This window comes from Hemicordylus capensis, chromosome 5 (genome assembly GCF_027244095.1).
Source record: "Hemicordylus capensis ecotype Gifberg chromosome 5, rHemCap1.1.pri, whole genome shotgun sequence".
Lineage (NCBI taxonomy): Eukaryota > Metazoa > Chordata > Lepidosauria > Squamata > Cordylidae > Hemicordylus > Hemicordylus capensis.
Genome location: NC_069661.1, coordinates 181,158,643 through 181,182,111, shown reverse-complemented (window position 1 = coordinate 181,182,111; position 23,469 = coordinate 181,158,643). Strand labels below are relative to the sequence as shown.

General features: G+C 39.6%; 1 protein-coding gene across 3 annotated transcripts in view; it reads right to left on the bottom strand.

The window, feature by feature from the left end:
• Positions 1-23,469, bottom strand: part of ANO6 (anoctamin 6) — a 108,595-nt gene that overhangs the window by 55,323 nt on the left and 29,803 nt on the right. The window contains exons 3-6 of one of the 3 annotated variants that reach the window (XM_053256478.1): positions 22,330-22,458; positions 15,819-15,884; positions 6,577-6,855; positions 3,993-4,106 (exon numbers count right to left, since the gene is read on the bottom strand). In XM_053256478.1, coding sequence (XP_053112453.1) covers positions 3,993-4,106; positions 6,577-6,855; positions 15,819-15,884; positions 22,330-22,458 — 588 coding nt within the window. The remainder of the gene's footprint in view (positions 1-3,992; positions 4,107-6,576; positions 6,856-15,818; positions 15,885-22,329; positions 22,459-23,469) is intronic. The other 2 variants (XM_053256479.1, XM_053256480.1) reach the window with 2 other exon arrangements.

Here is a 23,469-nt window from a genome sequence, read left to right as displayed (position 1 = left end):
TTCATATGTGTATAAAAACTGATGTATGATTTGAGTGAATAATTGTAATAAGTTGGGAGGGTAAAGGTAAATCAATATATGATTACTATTATTGGTGTTGTACATTGTGTTATTTTGAATGCTAAGATATGAAAATGCATGTTTAATAAATTATTAGAAACAACAAGAAAAGAGAGACCAAGAAGCTCTCCCTCTTCATGGACTTAGTTGGGCCCCAATCCAAGCCTGCTTCAGGTTTTGCTTCTTCCTCCCAAGTAGGCCCATGTGTAATGATTCCTTGGCGTGCCAGGCAGGTACTCCTCTACCATTTCTGAACCGCAGAAATGATCCAGCACCACTACTGATCCAGATCCGGCACCACTACTGTTGTTGGGGCCAATAACGGAAGGTCTAGAGAAAGGCCAGGGGTCCAGATGGATGGTGTGATATTCCCTGACATTTCAGGTTCCTTAAGAAGAACATCAATGCAGAACAAGTTCAATGTATCCCTCAAAGGTCATGGGATCGTGGTTGGTGCTTAAGGCTCCTACAGGGCCCAGAAGCTCTTCCTCCTTGGAGGTCTCGTTGGGATCTAGGTATGACTGAGTCCTGACATAGCTTCTTCTGAATGATAATGGTGTGGGGTAAAATGACTGTTACATTTTACACCTGTCTACTTTTAGTCATAAAAGAGCCAGCGTGGTGTAGTGGTTAGAGTACTGGACTAGGACCGGGGAGACCTGAGTTCAGATCCCCATTCAGCCATGATACTAGCTGGGTGACTCTGGGCCAGTCACTTCTCTCTCAGCCTAACCTACTTCACAGGGTTGTTGTGAGGAGAAACCTAAGTATGCAATACACTGCTCTGGGCTCCTTGGAGGAAGAGCGGGATATAAAATGTAAATAAATAAAGGAAGGAAGGAAGGAAGGAAGGAAGGAAGGAAGGATGGACATGTATGGATATATGTTAAATTAAATTAATGACTTACATTCAATGCAGCACCTTGCACACCCAAGTACGAAACACCTATAATAATTACATTCATTTGAAAACTAGATGCATGCTGCTGGAGAGCCTCCATGGCTCCTAAGAATAGTGTCAGTGTTTAGCAACACACACCCCATTATTCCTAATGAGAGAGGTGCTGCTAAGCACTGACACGCTTCTTAGGAGTCAAGGAGGCTCTCCAGCAGTGCGCATACAGTATTCAGATGGATGGAACTGCATGGCATCTTGCCCTTGATCAGCAAGATGTTGCACTGCATATAAGTTAATGTACGAATGAGTAATACACTGACACCCAGCACACAGACAGATTGCAGTCTCCAATCGACAAACATGTATCAAAACACAACTTAAAACCTGATAATAGTCAACTTAAGGAACAGCCGCTGGATCTATACATTGCGTTGGCACTAAAAAGATGAGATTAATTCCTCAGACTACTAAAAAGATGAGATTAATTCCTCAACACTGGGAAGGGTAGCCTTTTTACATCACCATGTAAATACATGTAATACATGTACATTTTACATTTCTTTTACACAAAGCTTCTTACACTGAAATACAAGGGCTTTTACCAATGATGGCACAGCAGTAGCAATGGCTGATGGGACAACAGCCAGCTACTGGTGACGAAAAGAGGGAGTCCATCACCGGTGGAACAGAATGGTCCTCTAAGTGGTTCCAGAAGCCCATTATTTTAGGCAGCTACACAGAAGAGCAAAGAATCAGGTTGTAAGACTCCAGTGCTAGACCTGTTCACGAAAGTCTGCTCTTAGCTCCTAGGAATCAGTCATCATGACTTTATGCATTTGTGCTGATGTGTCCACCTGCAATAAGGGTATGACATTTCCCCAACACCTGCATAACATATAGTGCTTTTGCAACAAGTTTGAGGACTATCCTATGACAAAGGCAGTTCAATCAGCCTTTCAAAGAATTTTTTGACTTATCACATATAATATGATATATTATATAATAATATATAATAATATATATTATTATATAATATAATATAATATTATATTATATTATTAATATATTATATTAATAATGGATAATATCATTATTATATATGATAAACATATTATCACATATGCTTCTCCAGCCTTTTTACAGCACTTACTTTCCTGCTCAACAGGGATTCTATTTCAAGTGCTTCTCCAGTCTTCTTCTGACATTGGAAATGAGCACTATCATATTATCACAGATGCATATTCTGCATCTCCCAACCTTAATAAGGACTAGGAGAATAATAAGGACTAGGGATGAGCAGTAGCATCATCCCAGCTTGGAAGAAAACCCCCACAATGTCACAATTGCCAGCCTTGGGAAAGATCATTGCACTGGCCAAGAGGAAATGCTACCAGAGTCTAGAGGTAATTGCTACTTGCCATGTGGAAGTTGCAAACTGAATCTCTACACTACTGTGGAGAAAAAAATGTGCAAAACTAAACAAAAAAATTCAAATTACAGCTCAGGCATTCTGTTGCAAAACCGCTATGAAGGTTATAAAACGAAGAAAGTAAGCCAGAAATTCCATCCTTTGTTGTAGGCTTAAAATAAAACAGTATAGAAAGAAATAATAAGCCTTTTGTTTCTTTGTGTCATTCACCTAGGAGATTAAAAGTACAGTTTTATTCTTTTGAATACTGCAGAAAAATGTTCATAGTTTTCCTGATTATTTTTCAAATGGGGACCCAGATCGGAAATAATTAGTGATCCTTGCCGTCAGTAAATAATTTTTTCAAGTACCATAAAAAAGTACGGAAGATTTTTGAAGGTTCTGTACCTTCAGCACACAAAAAAAGCTGATACCATTGGCCTCCAGATGATCCAACAAACCATGAGCTTTGGAATGTAAAATGGGATGACAAGATCTGTGTGCCCTCCTGCCCTTCCCTTCCCTTCTGTTCTCACATACCTGGATAAATGCAAAGCTTTCCGGTTTGTTAAACCAGGTTCTTCTGACATCCAAACTAGAAAGCCATAGTTTAAGTAACCACAACAAAGATAGATATTAAGTAACCCCAACAAACAAAGGATCAAATCATGGTATATATGGAAACCAGTGTTTAATATAATCTTTATATTTCAGCTACTTTTCCCAATTGCTAGGATTTATCAAAACTAAACTTAAAACTGAGTTAAAATAAATATTCAAAAATATTTATAAATATTTTAAAACTGTAATGGTCAAAAGAGCCTATGTTATAAAAATCCTGATTCATATATTCGTTATATTGGTCTATATTTGCCATAGTGCTGTGATATTCTTTCCATATTCCACTTTACATGAACATATTTCTTGTAAAGGCATTCCAAACAGGATGGAATCGCAGGCAGAAGCCATGTAGGGACTGAGACCTGCTGATGTTTCTTAAATTGGATATAAAACATATACATCACTTTATTTTTGTACATTTTGTTGTATTTATAAAAGTGCACATTGCTCCATTGCAGTAGTTTGCAAAACATTTGAGCACAATCTAGTACACAGGTAAAAAGCCTCTGGAGGGACAGGGTATACCAGGATCTGATCCTGCAGGGATTGAATGTCTGTTTCCGCCTTGTTCCCATTGACGGGGCTTTCAGACTGTCATTGCCCCAGAGATCATCCTGCCCTTCCCCACTCTGTTCGGCAGGAGAGTGAGGAGGCATGGTCGGGTAATCAGGAAGATCTTTTGGATCTTGAAAGATTTGCTCCGTGTATCAGGGGCTATTTAACGATCCATTGTGGCCGGAGCAACGTGACTCTGCTTAAGCACAGGAGTGGAATCTGTTTCCGGAGGGGCTTGTGAAGAGAACAAGCCCGTGGGCTGTGTGATCGCTACCATTTGCTAAATGCTCTGAGGCCTTGTCATAGCCCTGACTCTGCAGGTGGCAACCCCGGGGAAGTGAGACACAGCCACTAATGTTGTCTTATTGATTTTATAGAGGCCTTTTTAGTAATGTAACCAGAATAATACATTTGATTTTCAAAGGGTGAGTTTTCAAATACTGGACTTACATCATGGAGTGGAAAAGCTGCCTTGTAGATCCCAGAGTCCAGTAGCTTACTGATACCAAACTTCCTCACGTTATCTCTTACTGCATATTCCCCACGGCAAAGAATAAAGTGAACCTGAAAACCCCCAAAGTTATTTTTAGTAAGAATGAACTATTATTATTATTATTATTATTATTATTATTATTATTATTATTATTATTATTCACATTTACATACCGCCCAAACTTTCATCTCTGGGCGGTTAACATAAAACAAAACACATATAAAAAGTTAAAACAATTCAACAATTTAAAATCAAACACAAAATTAAAACCAACAAATTTTAAAAGGCTGAGAAAGCTTGGTTAAAAAGATGGGTTTTCAGATGTTTTTTAAAAATTGCCAGAGATGGGAAGGATCATATCTTAGTAGGGAGCACATTCCACAATCTCGGGGCAGCAACTAGAATTAGGAATTAGACCACAGTAAAGTCAAATGTTGGACATGGTGTGGTAAGGCTGTCTAGAAACATACATTTTCAAGATCATACCACCCGAGACTGAAGAAACCTCTAAATACCTCAGATATGACAGCTCCATTATACAGAAATGTTCTGCCTATTGATAGTTATTCATTCATTCATTCATTCAGTCATTCAATTTATATACCACCCTTCCTACAGTGGCTCAGGGTTGTTTACATTAAAATTAAAAACCCATAATAAAACAGATAAAGTAAAATAAACATTTAAACCAGATTAAAATTTAAATTAAAACTAGATATCATTAAAAGCCAGGCTAAAAGTTAAGAGTTATAACTTTTAGCCTGGCTTTTAATGATATCATCTAGTTTTAATTTTAATTTCAATTTTGTTTAAATGTTTATTTTATGTTAACTGTTTTATGTGTGTTTTTATTTTAATTAAATGAAAATATGAAATGAAAATACTCTCTCACAATGAGTCACCAAAGATGAGGCTATCGTGGGATGATTAAAATAATAATGTTTAGATTTTGAGCTCTTAGGGACAGGGACCTATTTTCCCATTTATTTTGCCCTGTAAACCACTTTGTGAATGTTTTTTGTTGAAAAATATTACATAACATACTAAATAAAAATGACTGACTTACTGACTAATGGTGGGGAGGCACAGTATGCAAACTGCCTGTGCAGCATTTAGTAAGGCAGTTGTGCCCCACATATAGGGGCGAGGTTTACTGCTCCCCCTCCCTCTGAAAGCACCCCCTGAAATGCAGAACTAGGTCCCTGAGGGAAGTGTGACCCTCAGGGAGTGACCTCTGGGTTGTAAGCAGTGTGTCTGGTTGGAGGGGTGAGTGGCATGATTCTGCATTACTGTACTAAACTCTGCAGAGGCAGTTTCCATGCTGTGCCTCCCCATTGTTAGGATGTCTACCACTAATAGTAAATAATGTGAATAACAAGAACATCAGTCCACCCTCAACTTTCATTTCTCACAAAATAGGCTTCTAGTTCTCATTTGAAAAGGTGTGTAGTATTTTATGAAGGCTAAGGAGCCAGAAAGTACCTATGTGGTCTAGAGAGCACCTGGTAGACAAAATACATCCACCATTCTACCCTCTCTCTATTACATACTTCCTTCCACGCAGGTATTAAAGGTTCAAGATGTTTACTGCGTTGAACAGTTAGAATCCCAATACATTTTCCTAAATCTTTCCCTCAGTCCCTCAGCTCAGTCAACTGCTAACAAATTCCAAATTTCGAAATACTGCAGGGCTGGTTTTGGTTTTTTTTAGTGGATAATAGATGATTTCTGGTTCCAGAATTTTGAGTTTCAGTATGAAGATATGAACAATAAATCATACTCTGATCTAGTCTGTTACAGTTCTTGTGAAGTCCAAATGTAATTTGTCATACGTATGTTCTAATAGTGATCTGATGGTCAGTGAAAAGTCAGGGTTCTACACACCTTCTTTATTATGAGCTTAATTAGCCAAGGTAACTCCCCTGGTCTGTTCTATAGACAACTACAGTTAAACTATTACAGTATGCTGATGTTTTGTTTGTGGAAATTGGATTCCTCAAGGACCAGTTCAGATGATATATTTTCACTGCACAAGTCCTACCCAACCCTGAGTACCGTATTTTATGGACTATAAGACTCACTTTTTTCCTTGAAAAATATCCGCCAAAATTCAGGAGCGTCTTATATGTTTTAACAGTTTAATATGTTAAAACTCTGAAAAACTGGATTAAAATTAAGGTGCGTCTTATATTCTGTAGCGTCTTATAGTCCGTAAAATACGGTATATACTTTTTTGAGCAATAATACTGAACTCATGGTTCAGTATGTATGACTTTCCCTGTAGCAAAGTCTGTGATCTTGGAGGCTGGATCTGTTCTTTCAAAATGTAGAGTTACAGAAGAGTATATATGTGAGTTCATGATCCAAACATTACCTTTGCAAAGTTAGAACAAGATGTGTGAGCAAAAAAACGTAACTTCTAAGCCAGCCACAACTCTGAATTCTGATAATGAACAAGACTCTGGCAATATAGTAAATAAATTGTCACTTCTACAAACAAAAAATAAATGCATCTTTATTATGAATGTCTCAGAGACTTACTATACGGCTTCTTGTTGCTGGATTGAAGAATGTGTCCTTGTCCTGAATGTAAAAGTCTGACAAACGGTCATTTTCAAATGGAGCTGTAAAAAACTCCTTCTCTGGTTTGATGATGTTTTCATTCACACTGAAGAATCTAGTAAACCAGCTAAATGCTGACTCACGGGTTTTCAGGTCATTAGGTTGTAGGGGCAAGTTAATGTGCATTATCTCAGCATATGCACACAGCACTTCCCAAGGTGCATGCACTTTTACAAAGGTCAGCTTTTCATCCAAGATCTGTAATGAAAGGAGATTAAATATATGTGAATGCTAAGGATTTTTCTAACTTTCTAAAACCATTCCAAGATGTAAAAATCTATCCAGGTCTATCCAGAGGACATTTTGGGCAGTATCCACTGGGAGGTTTCCTAGCACAAGCCCAGACGCATAACAAGGCTGGGGCAGGCAGGGCATGTGCCCTAGGCACAGCTGAAGGGGTGGGCGCAAAGTGCCTGCCATACCCCGCCTGCGCCAGAAATTTGAAAAAAAAAAATTCGAGTCCAGGCCGCCGGCGGCTCACCTCCCCCTCCCCAGCGCAGGAATGCCACGCGACTCACCAGTCACGAGATCTGTCAGCGCGGGGAAGGCGCTCTCCCATTGGCTCCTGGCACGGAGGAGCGGAGAGCATGCGCTGCACAGTTGGAAGACGAGGAGCAGCACAGAGTTCTACCCTCGTGTCGGGTGTGCTGCTGTTGCTCATGGCCTAGCTGCCGACAGTGAGCTATTTTTGCCCATTGATTCTGCTGCCTGCGTTGTTATTGAACTCTCTTGCTGCCACCCATGTAAGTGTGCTGCCTGCCCTCTGAACTCAATGGGGCTTAATTCCAAGCTGCCAAGGTGTGTGTTTGTATGTATGTTGTTAGTTTTTTAAAAAACATTTATTTTCTTTAAATTTATTCAGGGGGGTTGGGGGAGGGTTGAGGTAAACTGCAGGGTGGGGTGGGGGCAAGCATGCTTGCTGGCTTCAAGGGGTTGTCTCGGGGGGTGGCCGGCAGCGAGTGACTGCCCTATCCATTCCCACCCTTTCCCCCTAGCCTGAGCAGTGTGTGTGTGTGTTTTAAACTTTATTTTCTTTAAATTTACCGGGGGGAGGGTTAAGGAAGAGAGGTGGGGGTGGGCGCAGTCACAGTGTGCTTGCTTGAGCTGAGCTGGCTGGCTCTTGTTCACTTTGGGGCTGAGGGGGGTGTCTGGGGGTGGCGGCCGGCAGCGGGTGACCTCCCCACCCCGACAGCAAGAGGCAGCAGTGGCAGAGAGCTTGCCCTCCCCCTAGCCTGAGCAACGTACCCTGGGCTGGCTCGGGCTGCAAGAGAGACGTTCTTCTTCGGTGGCTAGGCTGGGGGACTAGGAGGAGGGACACCATGCAGGTGGACTCTGACTCTGGCTCTCTGGGAGTGGCAGATTTCTGGGCCGGGTGCAGGCAGGCAGCAGTGGCAAGGGAGCTCTCGCGACGCCCAAGGGAGCCGCCCGAGCCCACTGGTAGCTTGCTGCCATCCATGGTGGCCTCCTCCTCTCCCCCAAGTCCCAAGCCAGAAATGGTGCCTGTCTCTTTAAAAGTTCTGCAACACCCATGCTGTATATACAGTCACTGTACCTCTTACTCCATAGATGATCTATGGCCCATCACCCCATGAGAGAGCAAAGGCTAAAGCATAGATCTGTGCAATTGATCTGATTAGCAAATAAAATTGCAAGAGTATTCTAATGATGAGCTACTGTTGTATTATACTGGAAAGTAAATATTTTAAAACTGAACTTGAAAAACATGCTGTTAATAAATAACAAAAATGCATTCATCTTAATCAGTAATTCAGAGTTGCTTGTATGAGTCACAGCTTAGTAAATGAAACTAAGAAACAAAACTGAGATGTAAAAAGAATTCATTTTATTTGAATAAAATCACCCAGTTAGGTTTCTGCCTATCTAGCAGCAGTTTAAAACACTGATGGCAAGTTGGCATGATTCAGCCTAACCTACTTCACAGGGTTGTTGTGAGATGAAATCTAAGTACGTAGTACACCGCTCTGGGCTCCTTGGAGGAAGAGCGGGATATAAATGTAAAATCATCATCATCATCATCATCATCATCCCCCAGTGAGGCACTAACTTGGCGTGGTTGTGGGGCTTGCGTGCTCTGAGGAAGGTGAGAGCTATGCCAGAGGTCCAACCATACTGGACAGGTCTCACCAGAGGAGCCAGACAAAGAGTGCCTCTCCCATCAACAATATGGTGAGACGTAACCTTAATAAATCTATACCGGATCGGTCGTCGCCCGGGTCAACAATGACCGTGCCAGGTGCTGGAGTCCCTGAACATCTGGTGGCAAGTGTGCTACAGGACTCAGGATCTTCAGTTGAGCAACCAGGGCTGGAGACTGCAAGGTTACTGGAAGAAATGTTGCTTAACCGGAAAAAATATACAAAAAATGCCAACAAGGAAATAATGATCTGCTATTACAAGTCTAGTCCAACTAGAAGAGGTTATTTAAAAAGAATGTACCAAATCTGGAAAGAGAAGCATCCAGATACAGAAATCACAGAACAAAGGCTAGCAGACCAGAGAAGATTCATAATAAGAAATAAAGTATTCACAGGAGTTGAGCTGGAAGAACTGCAAAGAGCAACACAGGCTCAAGATATGGAAGAAGAATTACCACCAACTGAAGAAGTTGCTCAGGCGCAGGTGGAGGAGGTGTTGGAAATAGAGGATGCCACTGTTGCTGAACTGTTTCAAAATCAAAACCAGGCAACCTTCCCTTTGCCTTCACCTCAAAAACCTGAATGCTGTTTAACAGAAAAGCAACAAGAACTAAAGCGAAAAATAACTGAGCATGTGAACCAAACAACCACCAGGGTTCGACTTCCAGCTCTAAAAACAGTTGCCAAAAAACAATTTGCTCAGGCATTAAAAGATGTCAATGCTGCACTTGCAGAAATAACAACCAAGGATTTGCAAGAAACAAACCAACTAATGTACATTGCAGCAACAATAACAACACAAGAGCTCAGATATAAGATCAGTGGACCTGTAAAAAAAGAAAGCAGTACATCACCTAAATGGAAGATTAGATTAGAAAATAAAATCGCCAGGCTTATGTCGGATGCTAGTAAATTGAAAGATATGAAAGACAAGAAGCTCAAGAATGAAAACACCAAACAGTATCTGATCCAAAAATACCACCAGGATTCAAGGAAAATTAGAGAAGTCCTGGAAATAATAAAGCAGCAAATAACAGCAGTGTCAAAGAAGATTAGCAGATACAAAGCCAGAATTACACAACACAGGCAGAATCTCCAATTCCAGTCAAATCAGAGACGTTTCTACCAAAGCATAGAAGGAGAAACTGCAAGAAACATAGAAACACCAAATAAAGAAGAAACAGTGCAATTCTGGGGGAAATTATGGGACAATCCAATAGATTATAATAAAAAAGCAGGCTGGGTGAAAGAGGAAGAAAAATGTAACCAACAAATGCAAGATCTAATAATAACACCAGAATTAATAAGTGAAAGAGCAAAGAAAATTAAAAATTGGACTGTGCCAGGTGACGATGAACTGCATGGCTTTTGGCTTAAACACCTAACAAGCCTTCATAAACAACTATCAAAACAGTTCAATCACATTTTGCAAGGAGGTGATACTGAACAATGGCTAACAACCGGGAAAACTCATCTCATAACGAATGACCCAGCAAAACGTGCAGTTCCAAGTAATTATAGACCGATAAGCTGCCTGCCAACCATGTTCAAATTATTACCTGGAATAATAGCAGATGAAGTAATGCAACACGTATTAGCTAACAAACAGCTTCCAGTAGAACAGAAAGGAAATTGCCTGAACACCAGAGGCACAAAAAGACCAGCTGCTGATTGACAAAATGATTTTAGAAAATTGCAAGAGAAGAAAAACCAATCTAAGTGTTGCATGGATTGACTACAAGAAAGCCTTCGATTCATTGCCTCACACATGGATACAAAAATGTTTAGAAACAACTGGTGTCAGCAAAAACATTCAGATATTTATTTAAAAAAGCAATGAGCATGTGGAGTACACAGTTAACAATCAACGGCAAGACACTTGGACAGGTTAGCATTAGAAGAGGTATTTTCCAAGGAGACTCACTATCCCCTCTGTTGTTTGTAATCGCCATGACTCCACTTTCACAAATACTAAACAAAACAGGCCTCGGATACCAAACATCTAAAACATCAAGTAAAATAAACTATCTGCTGTACATGGACGATCTGAAGTTGTATGGAAAGTTCCAGTCAGAAATTGAATCACTACTAAACGCTGTCAGTATATTCAGTAGCGATATAGCAATGGAGTTTGGACTAGACAAGTGTGCTGCATTAATAATGAACAGAGGGAAAATAAGAAAAACAGAAGGAATAGAACTTCCTAATGGAAACAACATCAAGAACCTGGAAAAGAAAGAACCTTACAAATACTTGGGCATTCTCCAGGCTGATAAAATTGCACACACTGAAGTTAAAAGAAAAATTGGAAATGAATACATCAGGAGAGTTAGAAAAATCTTAAAGTCCAAACTCAATGGCGGGAACACCATACAAGCATAAACACCTGGGCTATACCTGTTATCAGATACACTGCAGGAATAATAGACTGGACCCAAGCAGAGCTAGATATGCTAGATCGTAAGACCAGGAAAATAATGATCATCAATCATGCTCTGCACCCCTGCAGTGATGTAGATAGGCTATACCTCCCTCACAGCACCGGTGGAAGAGGAATGCTGCAAGTCCATCAAACAGTAGAGGAAGAGAAAAGAGGCCTTGAAGAATATATCAAGGACAGTGAAGAAGATGCACTTAAAATGGTCAATAACAAGAAACTATTCAATACCAATGAAACAAAGCAGGCCTACAAGAAAGAACAAGTCAAGAACCGAGCAGAAAAATGGAAAAATAAGCCACTGCATGGTCAATATTTGCACAATATAAGTGGAAAATCAGACATCACCATGACCTGGCAATGGCTTAAGAATGGTTACTTGAAGAAAGAAACAGAGGGTTTAATACTGGCTGCGTAAGAACAGGCACTAAGAACAAATGCAATATGAGCAAATGTCAAAAAATCCACAACAAACAGCAAGAAGAAAAGAAGCAGATGAAACACTGGACCACCTAATCAGCTGTTGTAAAAAGATCACACAGACTGACTACAAAAAAAGGCGTGACAAGGTAGCAGGGATGATACACTGGAACATCTGCAAAAATGCAAGCTCCCTGTAGCCAAAAATTGGTGGGACCATCAAATTGAAAAAGTTGAAGAAAATGAAGGTGCAAAAATATTATGGGACTTCTGACTACAAACAGAAAACATCTGCCACACAATACACCAGATATAACTGTAGTCGAGAAGAAAGAAAAACAAGTGAAAATAATCGACATAGCAATACCAGGGGATAGCAGAATAGAAGAAAAAGAAATAGAAAAAATCACAAAATACAAAGATCTACAAACTGAAATTTAAAGGCTGTGGCAGAAGAAGATCAAAATAATCCCAGTGGTAATTGGCACCCTAGGTGCAATTCCAAAACAACTTGAAGAGCACCTCAACACCATAGGGGCCACAGAAATCACCATCAGCCAATTACAAAAAGCAACTTTACTGGGAACAGCCTATATTCTGCAATGATATCTATAATAACAGCAACAACACTGATAATAAAATTCAGCCATCCCAGGTCCTTGGGAAGGACTAGATGTCTGGCTAAAACAAACCAGCCAATAACACCTGTCTGACTGTGTAAACAAGAAATAATAATAATAATAATATAAAAACATTACTGGCAAGTTGGCATGATTCAAACTAGACAATTCTCTTTTTCAAATTACTTTTAGGAGACTAAACATACATGCATGCATATATGAGTAATTATATTAATGTGCAATTAATCACAGACATCTAAACATCTGCAGATTTAATGCTGGATATTAATTCTTATTTGTACCGCCCAAAACACAAATCTCTGGGAGGTTTACAAATTGAGTGTCAGCTATGAATAAATAATAAATAAGTGCCTGTGTTTACATTTGGTTTTTAGGACTTGTATAATTGTTGATTTTGCCATGATTGAATAATATAAAACAGTATATTCTCCCATTATTTTACCCTTGGGAGTTTGGAGTTCTCCCAGATAAGTTGTGTTAAAGATCATTCAAGCCACTGGTTCATAGTGTTCAGATTTAAAATCTCTGGGTGCATTAGTACAAAATGACAGTGATGGGCCTTGTTTGATGCCAGAATCTTTTTGGCATTTTCAATATTATGATTAGTATCCACAGTTGTACAAATTCTTCTTGTTCATACATGCAGAAGAGCCTTTTGGTTGCAGTGCAGCCACCTAAGAGCGCAGCGGGGAAATGACTTGACTTAGAAAGCCAGAGGTTGCCAGTGCAGTTCGAATCCCTGCTAGGATGTTCCCCAGACTATGGCAAACACCTATATCAGGCAGCAGTGACATAGGAAGATGCTGACAGGCATCACCTCATACTGCGTGAGAGATGGCAATGGTAACCCCCTCCTGTATTCTACCATTTTCACAACTGCAAGGATCCTTCCTGGTTAAATAGTCAGTCAGGATTAGTGAGCTCTGTGGAGCTTGACTTGTATTTTTGTAATTTTGTAATTTTGTATTTTTAAGCTAATATTATGGTAAAAGACAAGTTTTCTGAAAGATGCGTGTCAGATATTTGGATGGGGGCCCCGGGGGGGGCGCAATTTCAGTGCTTGCCCTAGGCGCCATTTTCCCTAGTTACACCTCTGCACAAGCCCCATTGTCAGAAATGAGAGTAGTACAAAAGGACTACTGGGAAGTCATTGCTTAATATCTAAGAAAAGTACTAGTGTGTCAGAAGCCATCCACCCCTTGTCCCAAATCTTAGCTTAGAATTCATCACTTGATTAGTGATAGAGGTGTAATTAAATTTGGTGGGGAACATGAACTCCCCAAGTTCAAAAACCCTATCCTTCCCTCCCTCCTTCCTCAGCTGGAGCACCACTGGGCAAAGGAGTTCTTCAGGGAAACATAGTTCTTCAGGGCTCTTGAGTTCAGCCCTTACTCAAGAGCCCTTGTGCCTGTGTCGCTGCTGTTGCAGCTTTGTTCTAGATGCCCTGTGAGAGAAAGAGCATCATGGAAGAAGCGGGAGACTAGCTGCTGCCCCTGCCCTCACTAGGCAAGTTTGGATGATCAGAAGAGAAAGTAGAAAGTAGTCGAGATGGGACTACCAAATATGTTCACTCTTTGTCAACACTGGGGAAAAATAGTTTTTAGAGCAGTTGCAGAGAAAGTGCTAAAAAAGTGTGAAAACTGAGGTGATTCTAGCAGAATTCACCCATCACTATTTCTGCTTATTCAGTGGTGAGGGGGAGCAATAAAGCACATGCTCAGAAACACTTTTATCTTTATGGTTGCTTCATGTTTTGGAACTGAGCCCCAACCCTGAAAACAGATTATGAGGTTAAGCTCTCCCACAAATTAAGCCATGTGTAAAGAAGACAGAAGTGGAGAAAGGCGTATGCCACTGGAGAAAGGGGTATGTCTAAGGGACAAATACTGTATTAAGTCAATAAATCTGCCATGTATGTAACCAATAAAATCATGCAAAACCAAAAAAAATAAAATCCTATCAGTAGTTGTGATTATAAATTCACTTCTGTGAGCAAGGTTGCTGTTTTGAAAATGTTTTGATGGATGAACATTGCCAGTTGATGAAACTGGCATAAAAGTGACATAATGTGTGGTCATAAATATGGCCAAGTTAGATCTAAAGCTCGATTTGTGCTTGATTTTTATCACTTGCCTGTGCTGATCAGAGGCACATGTAATAGGCAGCTGACCTTCATCGTCTACAATATAACATATCTGGAAACTGGTCCAGATGCTGTAAATTGTGCTGGATTGAAGAAGCGCAGTTTTTTTGCTCTTCAACTTATCGCATTTCAGCAATATGTGTGGTTGGTTATTTAAAAGCAGGCATGATTTCCATGCATTAATGAGCAACTGCACACTTTTTATCAGAGATTTAAAAGAAAAGAAAAAAAGAGGTGGAATAACAGGTGGATTCTGGAAGCACAAGCATGACAATTCATCTCAGTGATAGGGCAGTGACCCAATAATAGCCCAGCAAGTACTGATAGAGAATCAACTTCTGATGCAGGAGTCGGAAGGAGCAAGTGGCTAGATGAAAACTCACTGTAAGCATTTACAAATCTTCACTACTTAAGATAAAAGCAATTAACCTACAGTTGAGACTTGTCCAGAGTATCATTTGTGTTGCAGTGAGCACACAGTACTAGTATGTGAACTGGCTTCCCTTTCATCTCAGTGGAAGGGAAAGCTCCTTTCAAAGGGTACAGAAAAGACACAGTTGTCCCATGGTGGAAAAATAGGGATCCCTACTTGCTGTACTGTGTGGAGCCGTCTTCACTGTGACAAAATCAATTTAAAGTGCTCTGACTTTCTTTATTGTTCTATTTCTATACTGCTTTTCATTAAAATAATCCCAATGCAGTTTACAATATAATTAAAACAACGCACAATTAAAATACAAATTACAAGTACAAATATTAAATATAAAAACAATATATCTCTATTTAAAAGTTTTAAAACCGATATAAAATAGTCACACAAAAAGCACAAAGTAGCAGCAATAAAAACTGTATCCTCATATAAAGACCTGGGTGAAGAGCCACATTTTTACTTGTTATCTAAAAACTCTAATAGAGGCTGTGGAGCAGATGCCAGTCAGGAGAGCATTCCAAAGCCTGGGGGCAATGACTGAGAAGGCCCTGTCCCAGCCGAGCCTCCATCGGCATGCAGAGCAGAGCCCCCCCACTCCGCCACTTAACTAATCAGTGGCGTGCGCACACACACACACACACACACACACCATGCATCTGGTGGGTCACAGTGTGAAACAGGATGCTGGACTAGATGGGCCTTGGGCCCGACCTAGCTGGCCTAGCTGGGCTGTTCTTATGTTCTAACCCCTGAGAAACAGCATGTAAAACCAAGTAGATGAATTTTTCTTCTCTCCTTCCCCACTGAAGCCTGATTACAAAAAGAAATGAATACAGCAAATCAATATATTTAGAACTAGTTCTACATAAATTAATGTTCTTCCTTTCCATGCAAAAATCCACACATTTCAAAAATGTGAAGGAAACACACTCACCGACCTTGTTGCTTCAAGTTGCAAACCATGGTGTATCAAGTTGGACTCATAAGCTTGCCTCTTCCTCTGTTAAAATTGATTGAAAAACAGTAAAATGTCATTATTCATGCTTTCTGCACTGAAATGCACATAAGGTGAAGCCGAAAATCTTCCAGCAAAAATAAGTAATTGCATTTAACTCTATTTATTTATAGATCAACAGATTTGTAGAGAATTAATAGGGATTTGTAGAGAATAGATTTATCACATGGACTCATCTGAATATCAAGTTATCAGACTAAACACATAAAATATTTTATGTGTGCACACAGAAGTATAATGTATGCATGCAACAAACACACATTTCAAAACTGTAGACAGCCATGTCGGCCCATTAGAAAAAAAATTCAAAAGCCAGAATTCTAGCAATACTTTTGTATCACCAAAACTATTCAAAATCTTAAGCATGCTTTGAGTTTTTCCGAAAACTCTTCTGAACTCCAATGCTTGCTTAAGATTTTGTGTCATTTTGATGCTGAATTATGCTTTTGAATGATTAAAATTATGCTTTTTTGAATTAAGATGTATTATTACTAGAATTACGCTTTTGAAATGCGTGTATTGCACAAGTTCCCTGACAGGGAGCTGGGATTGGCCATGGCTCCCTAGCAAAATGGCAGATACGAGTTTGCCACTGAATAAACCACCCAGAGACATAAATGTGTTACATATGGGCAGTATATATGTTATGTATGGGCAGTAAATATGTTATGTAGGGGCAATATATATATATGTGTGGGGTGTGTGTGTGTGTGTGTGTGTGTGTGTGTGTGTGTGTATAGAGATAGATAGATAGATAGATAGATAGATAGATAGATAGATAGATAGATAGATAGATAGATAGCTAGCTAGCATGGTGGGCCTTCTTCTCAAAGGCTAAGAGCTGGTAACACTTCATAAAACAGGGAAAAAATACTTAATATATACTGCATTGTATAATAATACAAGACACGACTCCGACACAATAGGTCCCACATGTTTCAAGGTTGTGTAAATTGTCCTACTAGCCTATGGGAGCGCCTTTCCCAGAACAAAGAGCTGCTTCCAGGGAGAGGATAGATTTCTGACAGAACAGCAGCATGGAAGGAAGAGATTAAATACATCTTCTCTATTTGATGTTGTCCCTAATCTGATCTGTCCCCTCTGAAGCTATCTTACTGCTTGGTTTTCACTTTCTTCCTTTCTCCTCGCACTGTGCAAAATGAAAATGAAAAGAGCAACCATTTGTGGGGCAACTCAGTGGGGTTCAGTCAGGAGTCAAACTACACCATGATGCTAAATGTGTCATTAGGGTTTCCATTTTTTAAAATAATGCATGTATTTTGAATGGTGCAAAGGGAAATGTGGGAAAATGAGAATCAAACATTGAAACAAAAGTGAAGAAAATGAATGTTATTTCATTTTGTTATTTTTCCACTAGATTTTCTGGTTCAGCGGCCTTCAGGCTCTCTCCTCACAACTCTTAACCTATTGCAGGATATGTTCATGCAGCACACAGCCGGTGTATGACGCATTTTCTTTTTAATATCCCTAGGGCAATACATAAAGAGTGTTGATGTTTTTATAGCCTTGAACTTAAAGTTTTATCTTCACTTTAAAGAAAACTGTTCAAACAACTTCGCAGTTTGCCAAGAAATCTCAAAGTAAATTTGAATTACTTTATTTGATTAGTACAAATGAGTCATTAAAAACTGTTTACCTATGAAATTCTCAAATCTTGCTGAACCTGAAGTTACCTGGTCTGTATCCTCACTTGTACCTATATCAGGCAGCACCAATATAGGAAGATGCTAAAAGGCATCACCTCCTACTGTGCGTGAGGTGGCAATGGTAAACCCCGCCTGTATTCTACCAAAAGACAACCACAGGGCTCTGTGGGCACCAGGAGTCAACACTGACTCGAAGGCACACTTTACTTTTATCTATGATAAAGCAATACCACCTTAAGTGGCGCAGTGGGGAAATGCTTGACTAACAAGCAGAAGGTTGCCGGTTTGAATCCCTGCTGGTATGTTTCCAAGACTATGGGAAACACCTATATCAGGCAGCAGCGATATAGGAAGATGCTGAAAGGCATCATCTCATACTGCACGAGAGGAGGCAATGGTAAACCCTTCCTGTATTCTACCAAAGAAAACCACAGGGCTCTGTGGGCGCTAGGAGTCGAAATCTTCTTGACGGCACACTTTACCTTTATGATAAAGCAACAAAACATCGAGCCAGCTTACGGATAGCACCAAACCATGATTTAACCTTATGGAAATTAAGTTTAACCCTGTGTTTCCTACCATCCTGTTCCAGTTTCTTCTTCTTCACTGTGCTCTGCTTCATTATGTAGTCCCTGGTCTGCAGCAAACCATAAATTGTCACATCCCAACCAGGAAGCTATGGTTTGTGCTTTCCTTCCAACTCAGGATTACTTTAAAATTATTTTATTTAGTTAGTTAATTAATTAGTTAGTTATTTAGTTATTTATCTGTTCATTATCTATTTATTTATTTTATATATATATCCCATTTTATCATTTTGAAACCAAAGCAGTTAACAAATATCAATAAGAATAAAGCACAATTTTTAAAAACAAAAAAGCAACAAAGCACAACAAATTCCATATTTAACAAAATACAAGCATGCTCCAGGAAATCCAAATTTTTGCTTGGTGCCTAATGCAGACACCAATGGTAGGGAACATAAGGAGAGAATTCCATAAGGTTGGCACTACAAATTAAAATGTTCTCCTCCTTCTAGATGCCCACTGTACCTTAGATAGCAACGATACCTACAGTTTGAAGCTCATTTGCGATCCTGATTTGAAGGGCAAGTAAACGTCAATGTTTGCCAGTTTGGAGGTAATGGCAAACTATGGTTTAGGGAATATAACTAATGAAACAGCACATGTGAGGGGAGAAGGAAGAGGAAATCAAGGGGAAGGGAAGAGTGGAAAAGGATGAGGAAGCATGAACCCAAGGCTTGGTCACAGAACACCAAGACATCATTTGTATCTCCATGCATACTATGAGAGCTACAGCTGCATTCCCATTTTTCAACTATATTATTACTGAAGTTCTCAGTTCTCCACTGGTTGGTACTAAATCTAATTACCAGGTTTACAAATTAGAACTGGCTTTGCACTTCCTTGTGTCCTGAAATATAAACAGATTCTGTCTCCAAAACAGAGGTGTCACCAAAACAGTTTTGCAATATGAACTATGTTTGGCGGAAAACTAAGTTTTAAACAAGTGGTAAGTTGACTTATAGAAGAGAAATGTTATGTGCAATAATTCCATTCCCCAATTTGTGATATGAAAAGGCTCTCTGCATTCATTAAGTACTAAAATCTTAGTTTTTTAAATATATATATATATATATATATAATTATTTTTTTAAACTTGTTTTTAAAAATAGTGCTGGACAATACATAGTGTTCCGTTATGAAAACACTCCATGCCAGGGCTGCCAAGTATGATTATTTCTTAATATTTACCAATGTCACTTCTGAATCATTTATTTCAGCCCATGGAAATGATCAAGGTATAATAACTATGGGGGAAATAGACAAAACTGAACATGAGTCAGCAGTGTGATGCACCTGCTAAAAATGCTAGTGCAATTTTGAACTGCATTAACAGAGGCATTGTGACCACATCATGAAAAGTCATATTTCCACTCTATTCTGTGCTGGTCAGAACAAAGTTGGAACACATCAGTAAACTGGAATAGCTTCAGAGAACATAAGAACAGCCCTGCTGGATCAGGCCCAAGGTCCATCTAGTCCAGCATCCTGTTTCACACAGTGGCCCACCAGATACCGCTGGAAGCCTACAGGAAGGGGCTGAGGGCATGCCCTCTCTCCTGCTGTTACTCCCCTGCAACTGGTACTCAGAGGCATCCTGCCTTTGAGGCTGGAGGTGGCCCACAGCCCTCCAACTAGTAGCCATTGATAGACCTCTCCTCCATGAAGTTATCCAAACCCTTCTTAAAGCCATCCAGGTTGTTGGCTGTCACCACATCTTGTGGCAGAGTACCCCACAAGTTGATTATGTGTTGTGTGAAAAAGTTGGTCCTAAATTTTGTTGGTCCTAAATTTCCTGGCAATCAATTTCATGGGATGACCCCTGGTTCTAGTGTTATGTGAGAGGAAGAAGAATTTCTCTCTATCCACTTTCTCCACACCCAGCATGATTCTATAGACCTCCATCATGTCTTCCCACAGTCATCTTTTTTCTAAACTAAATAGCCCCAGGTGTTGTAGCCTTGCCTCATAAGAAAGGTGCTCTAGGACTCTAGAGGAGATCAGTAAAGATGGTAAGGGGCATAGAAACCAAGAATGAGAGAAAAAGGTTGTTATCTTCAACCTGGATAAATGAAGACTAAGCATAGATATAGCAATAGCACTTACACTTATATACCGCTTTATAGCCAGAGCTCTCTAAGCGGTTTACAATGATTTAGCATATTGCCCCCAACATTCTGGGTACTCCCAGAATAATAAAGATATGATAAAGTAAAGTATGCCATCAAGTCAATTTCGACTCCTGGTGCCCACAGAGCCCTGTGGTTTTCTTTTGGTAGAAAGAAATTTCAGGACAGATATCTGAGGAATTATCTAACTGTTCAACAGTGTGAAATTCTGTCTGCTTCATGCGGTGGTGGTTCTCCTAAACTAGACGCCTCCTTCAAGAGCAGAGGTTGAAGAGACCTGGACAGCCATCTGCTAGAGATGCTGTAATAGTTTTCAGCAGTAAATAGGAGGTTGGACTAGAAGACTTCCAAGGTCCAATTTGATGATTCCAATTCCATGATTCTATCATTTTGCTCCACCATAACTTAAGCTTACATCTGTTTAGTCAATGCCGATGTTGCCACATGAAGCAACATCAACTTAGACAGAAGATACTGCTCTTCAGAAAGAAAAGAGAAGGAACCAAAGTTCCCAGAAATCATGAGATACATTGAAAATTGCAATGTGTGTGTATGTGCAGAGCTTTCATGAGGTATACAGCATATGACAGGATATTTCTTAATTCTGATGAATATTGAGTCAACTTCTGTTTTGTAATCTCATTGGAGACATTTAGGTTAGACATAAACTCAGAAATAATTCTTCGTTTAACACATACAACTTGATGCACCAAGAAGATGACTCTCTAACTGGCAGTTTTGTAAAATCATCAGATCAGAAATACCATAAGCTGAAGTGTGTAGAAAGCTAGCAAGTACACTGAGTTGCACAATGTAGAATAATAATAAGTATGGTTTCATTCCATTGAGAAAGAATAACCAGGGACAGATGCTGTACTTAAACATGATTGCAAGAAACAGTTCCGCTCACACATTTTAATCATAAAAACTGCATTAATGTTGCCAAAGCAGAATATATTGATTAGAGATTATTTAGAAGTAAAGAAAGTATTTATACATTGTAGATAGTATATTCAGGTTATCATATCCTTTACTGACAACTGCTCTTGTGGCTTTAACAGCTCCTGGCCAAGGAAAATTTCACCAGGGGAAGCTTTTCCCATTACGGAGCTGTAGTCGTAGTAGTAAATGTTGCTCTTACTCAACCGCCCATGCAGCTGTTGTGAAGCAGAAGTTACTGTCAGGGAGAAATGGCAAGCCTATCTAAGAATGTGGCAACTCAGTTAAAAACAAAAAGAAGAGCAGCAAGAGCCAATACACAAAGGCCAGATTTGCTATTGCATGCTTGTAAGAAACAGAATACTGACTTGCAGAACTGACTCCCAGCAAGCAGAGCTATTTAAGTCTTTGTTCTTTATGTCCTTGTTTTAGTTTCAGGAAGGACTACTTACACATTCGGACAACTCAAACGATATAGCCTTTTTGTAACTGTATCACTTCAAAATGTAGACAGGGGATGTAGACTGTCTTCAAAAATGTAGACAGTAGCTGAGCAAATTACTTCTGGCCTGTGCAAAGCTAGTATGTAAGGAATGCATAGTCTAACAGCCTTCTCCGTGACATGCCATTTTCCTATGTGCAGGAAAATGTAGTTTTGTTTTTAATGTAGGCAGAATTCAAACATGCACATAGGGATTCTTCGAAAGTAAAACTGGAAAAAACAGGAAACTGTTGTCTTACATGTCCATCCAGGACTTATCAAATTCAGGTTTTATAAATTTTCATCCTTATTCTCAACTATCTCTTTACAGAAAGTGCAAGAGAAGAAACTCAGCGTGCAACACCTGTGTTTGAACTATAGGGATAGGTAATGTATTTTCTCATTATACGTTAATAAAACCTCCCTGTAAAGAACAAAGCTGCAGAACAAGCCAGAGGGAAGAACAACAAATCCATACTTTGTTTAAGATAGGATTATATCAATGATTATTCACTTTATATACAGTGGGGGTGGGGGAGAAAGAAGAGGCACACCTTCGGAAGATCTCACAAGCATAAGAGGCTTTTAAAAAAGCGTACTGCAAATAGAAATCTGGAAAGCAATTCATACCATTTGCTTTATGTGAAAGCTCTTTTTCTTATTTTCCTTTTTGCTTTCATCACCGTACACTAAAATGAAGTCAATTCTTCTCTGACCATCGTTAAAGTACAGGGAGTCAGGTTTCAGATTAAACTCGGCCTGTAGGAAACATATAACACCTCTAATGTTATAATGACCACTCCATTCATCTTTGTCTGCTATTGACAAACACAAGCTATACAACTATAATCAGTTAATCATCATTTCAAGAAATAACAAATAGAAGTTAGAGTAATGGAAGTCAAAAGCTAGTTTGTTGGATCCCATGCATTGAGAAAGCACAATATACAAAACACGTGTGCACCAAACTATAACATGAAGAGCTTCAATTTGAATTCAATCTATGCTGATGCCATTGTTTCCGTAACACTGTCATAAGGAAATGAATATTCCACCAAAGCAAAAGCTAATGAAATGTTTAGGCCTGTCATTGCAGATCTATTTAATCCCAGCACAGCACCTATCTAACGGTTGTTGCTGGTATCTTCCTTGTTTTTTTTTTTCTTCAAATGTGAGCCTTTGGGGACAGGGAAACACCTTATTATTAATTTATTATTAATTTTTATACCGCTTTAAAAACTTTTTCATTCAAAAACAGTATGTAAATAGTAGTAGTAGATGATCAGATCATTGTTTTTTATGGTTTGTAGACTGAAACAAACTCTATTATATTTATGGTAGCCTCTCCACTCATCATGCTGGTCATGCTAACCTATTCCTTTTCCCTGCTTGAACGTGTGATTTGTAGATGCTGGCAGCTTTGAAATGGTGCACCACTGATAGTATAACAAGCTACAACGTCTGTTAAAAATGATACCAGGGAAGCAACTTTACTTTGCATATTGGTTCTGTGTCTGCATCAGTGCCATAGCCACCACTGGACAAGGGACAAATGTCCCTGGGCTTCTGGGTTTGGGGGGTGGACCACAGCACCCCGCTCCCTCAGGGCACCCTCTTGTCCTCTCCTGCAGCCAGCTGGTGCTCACTGGCTGGGAGAGTGAGTCACGGCCCTTTCTCACCTGTTCCTTTGCTGACAGCTGTTTGCTTTGTTTGTTTCTTCTCCTCTTCCTTAGTGAGGGAGAGTCAGCTACTATATTCTCTGCTCAATTA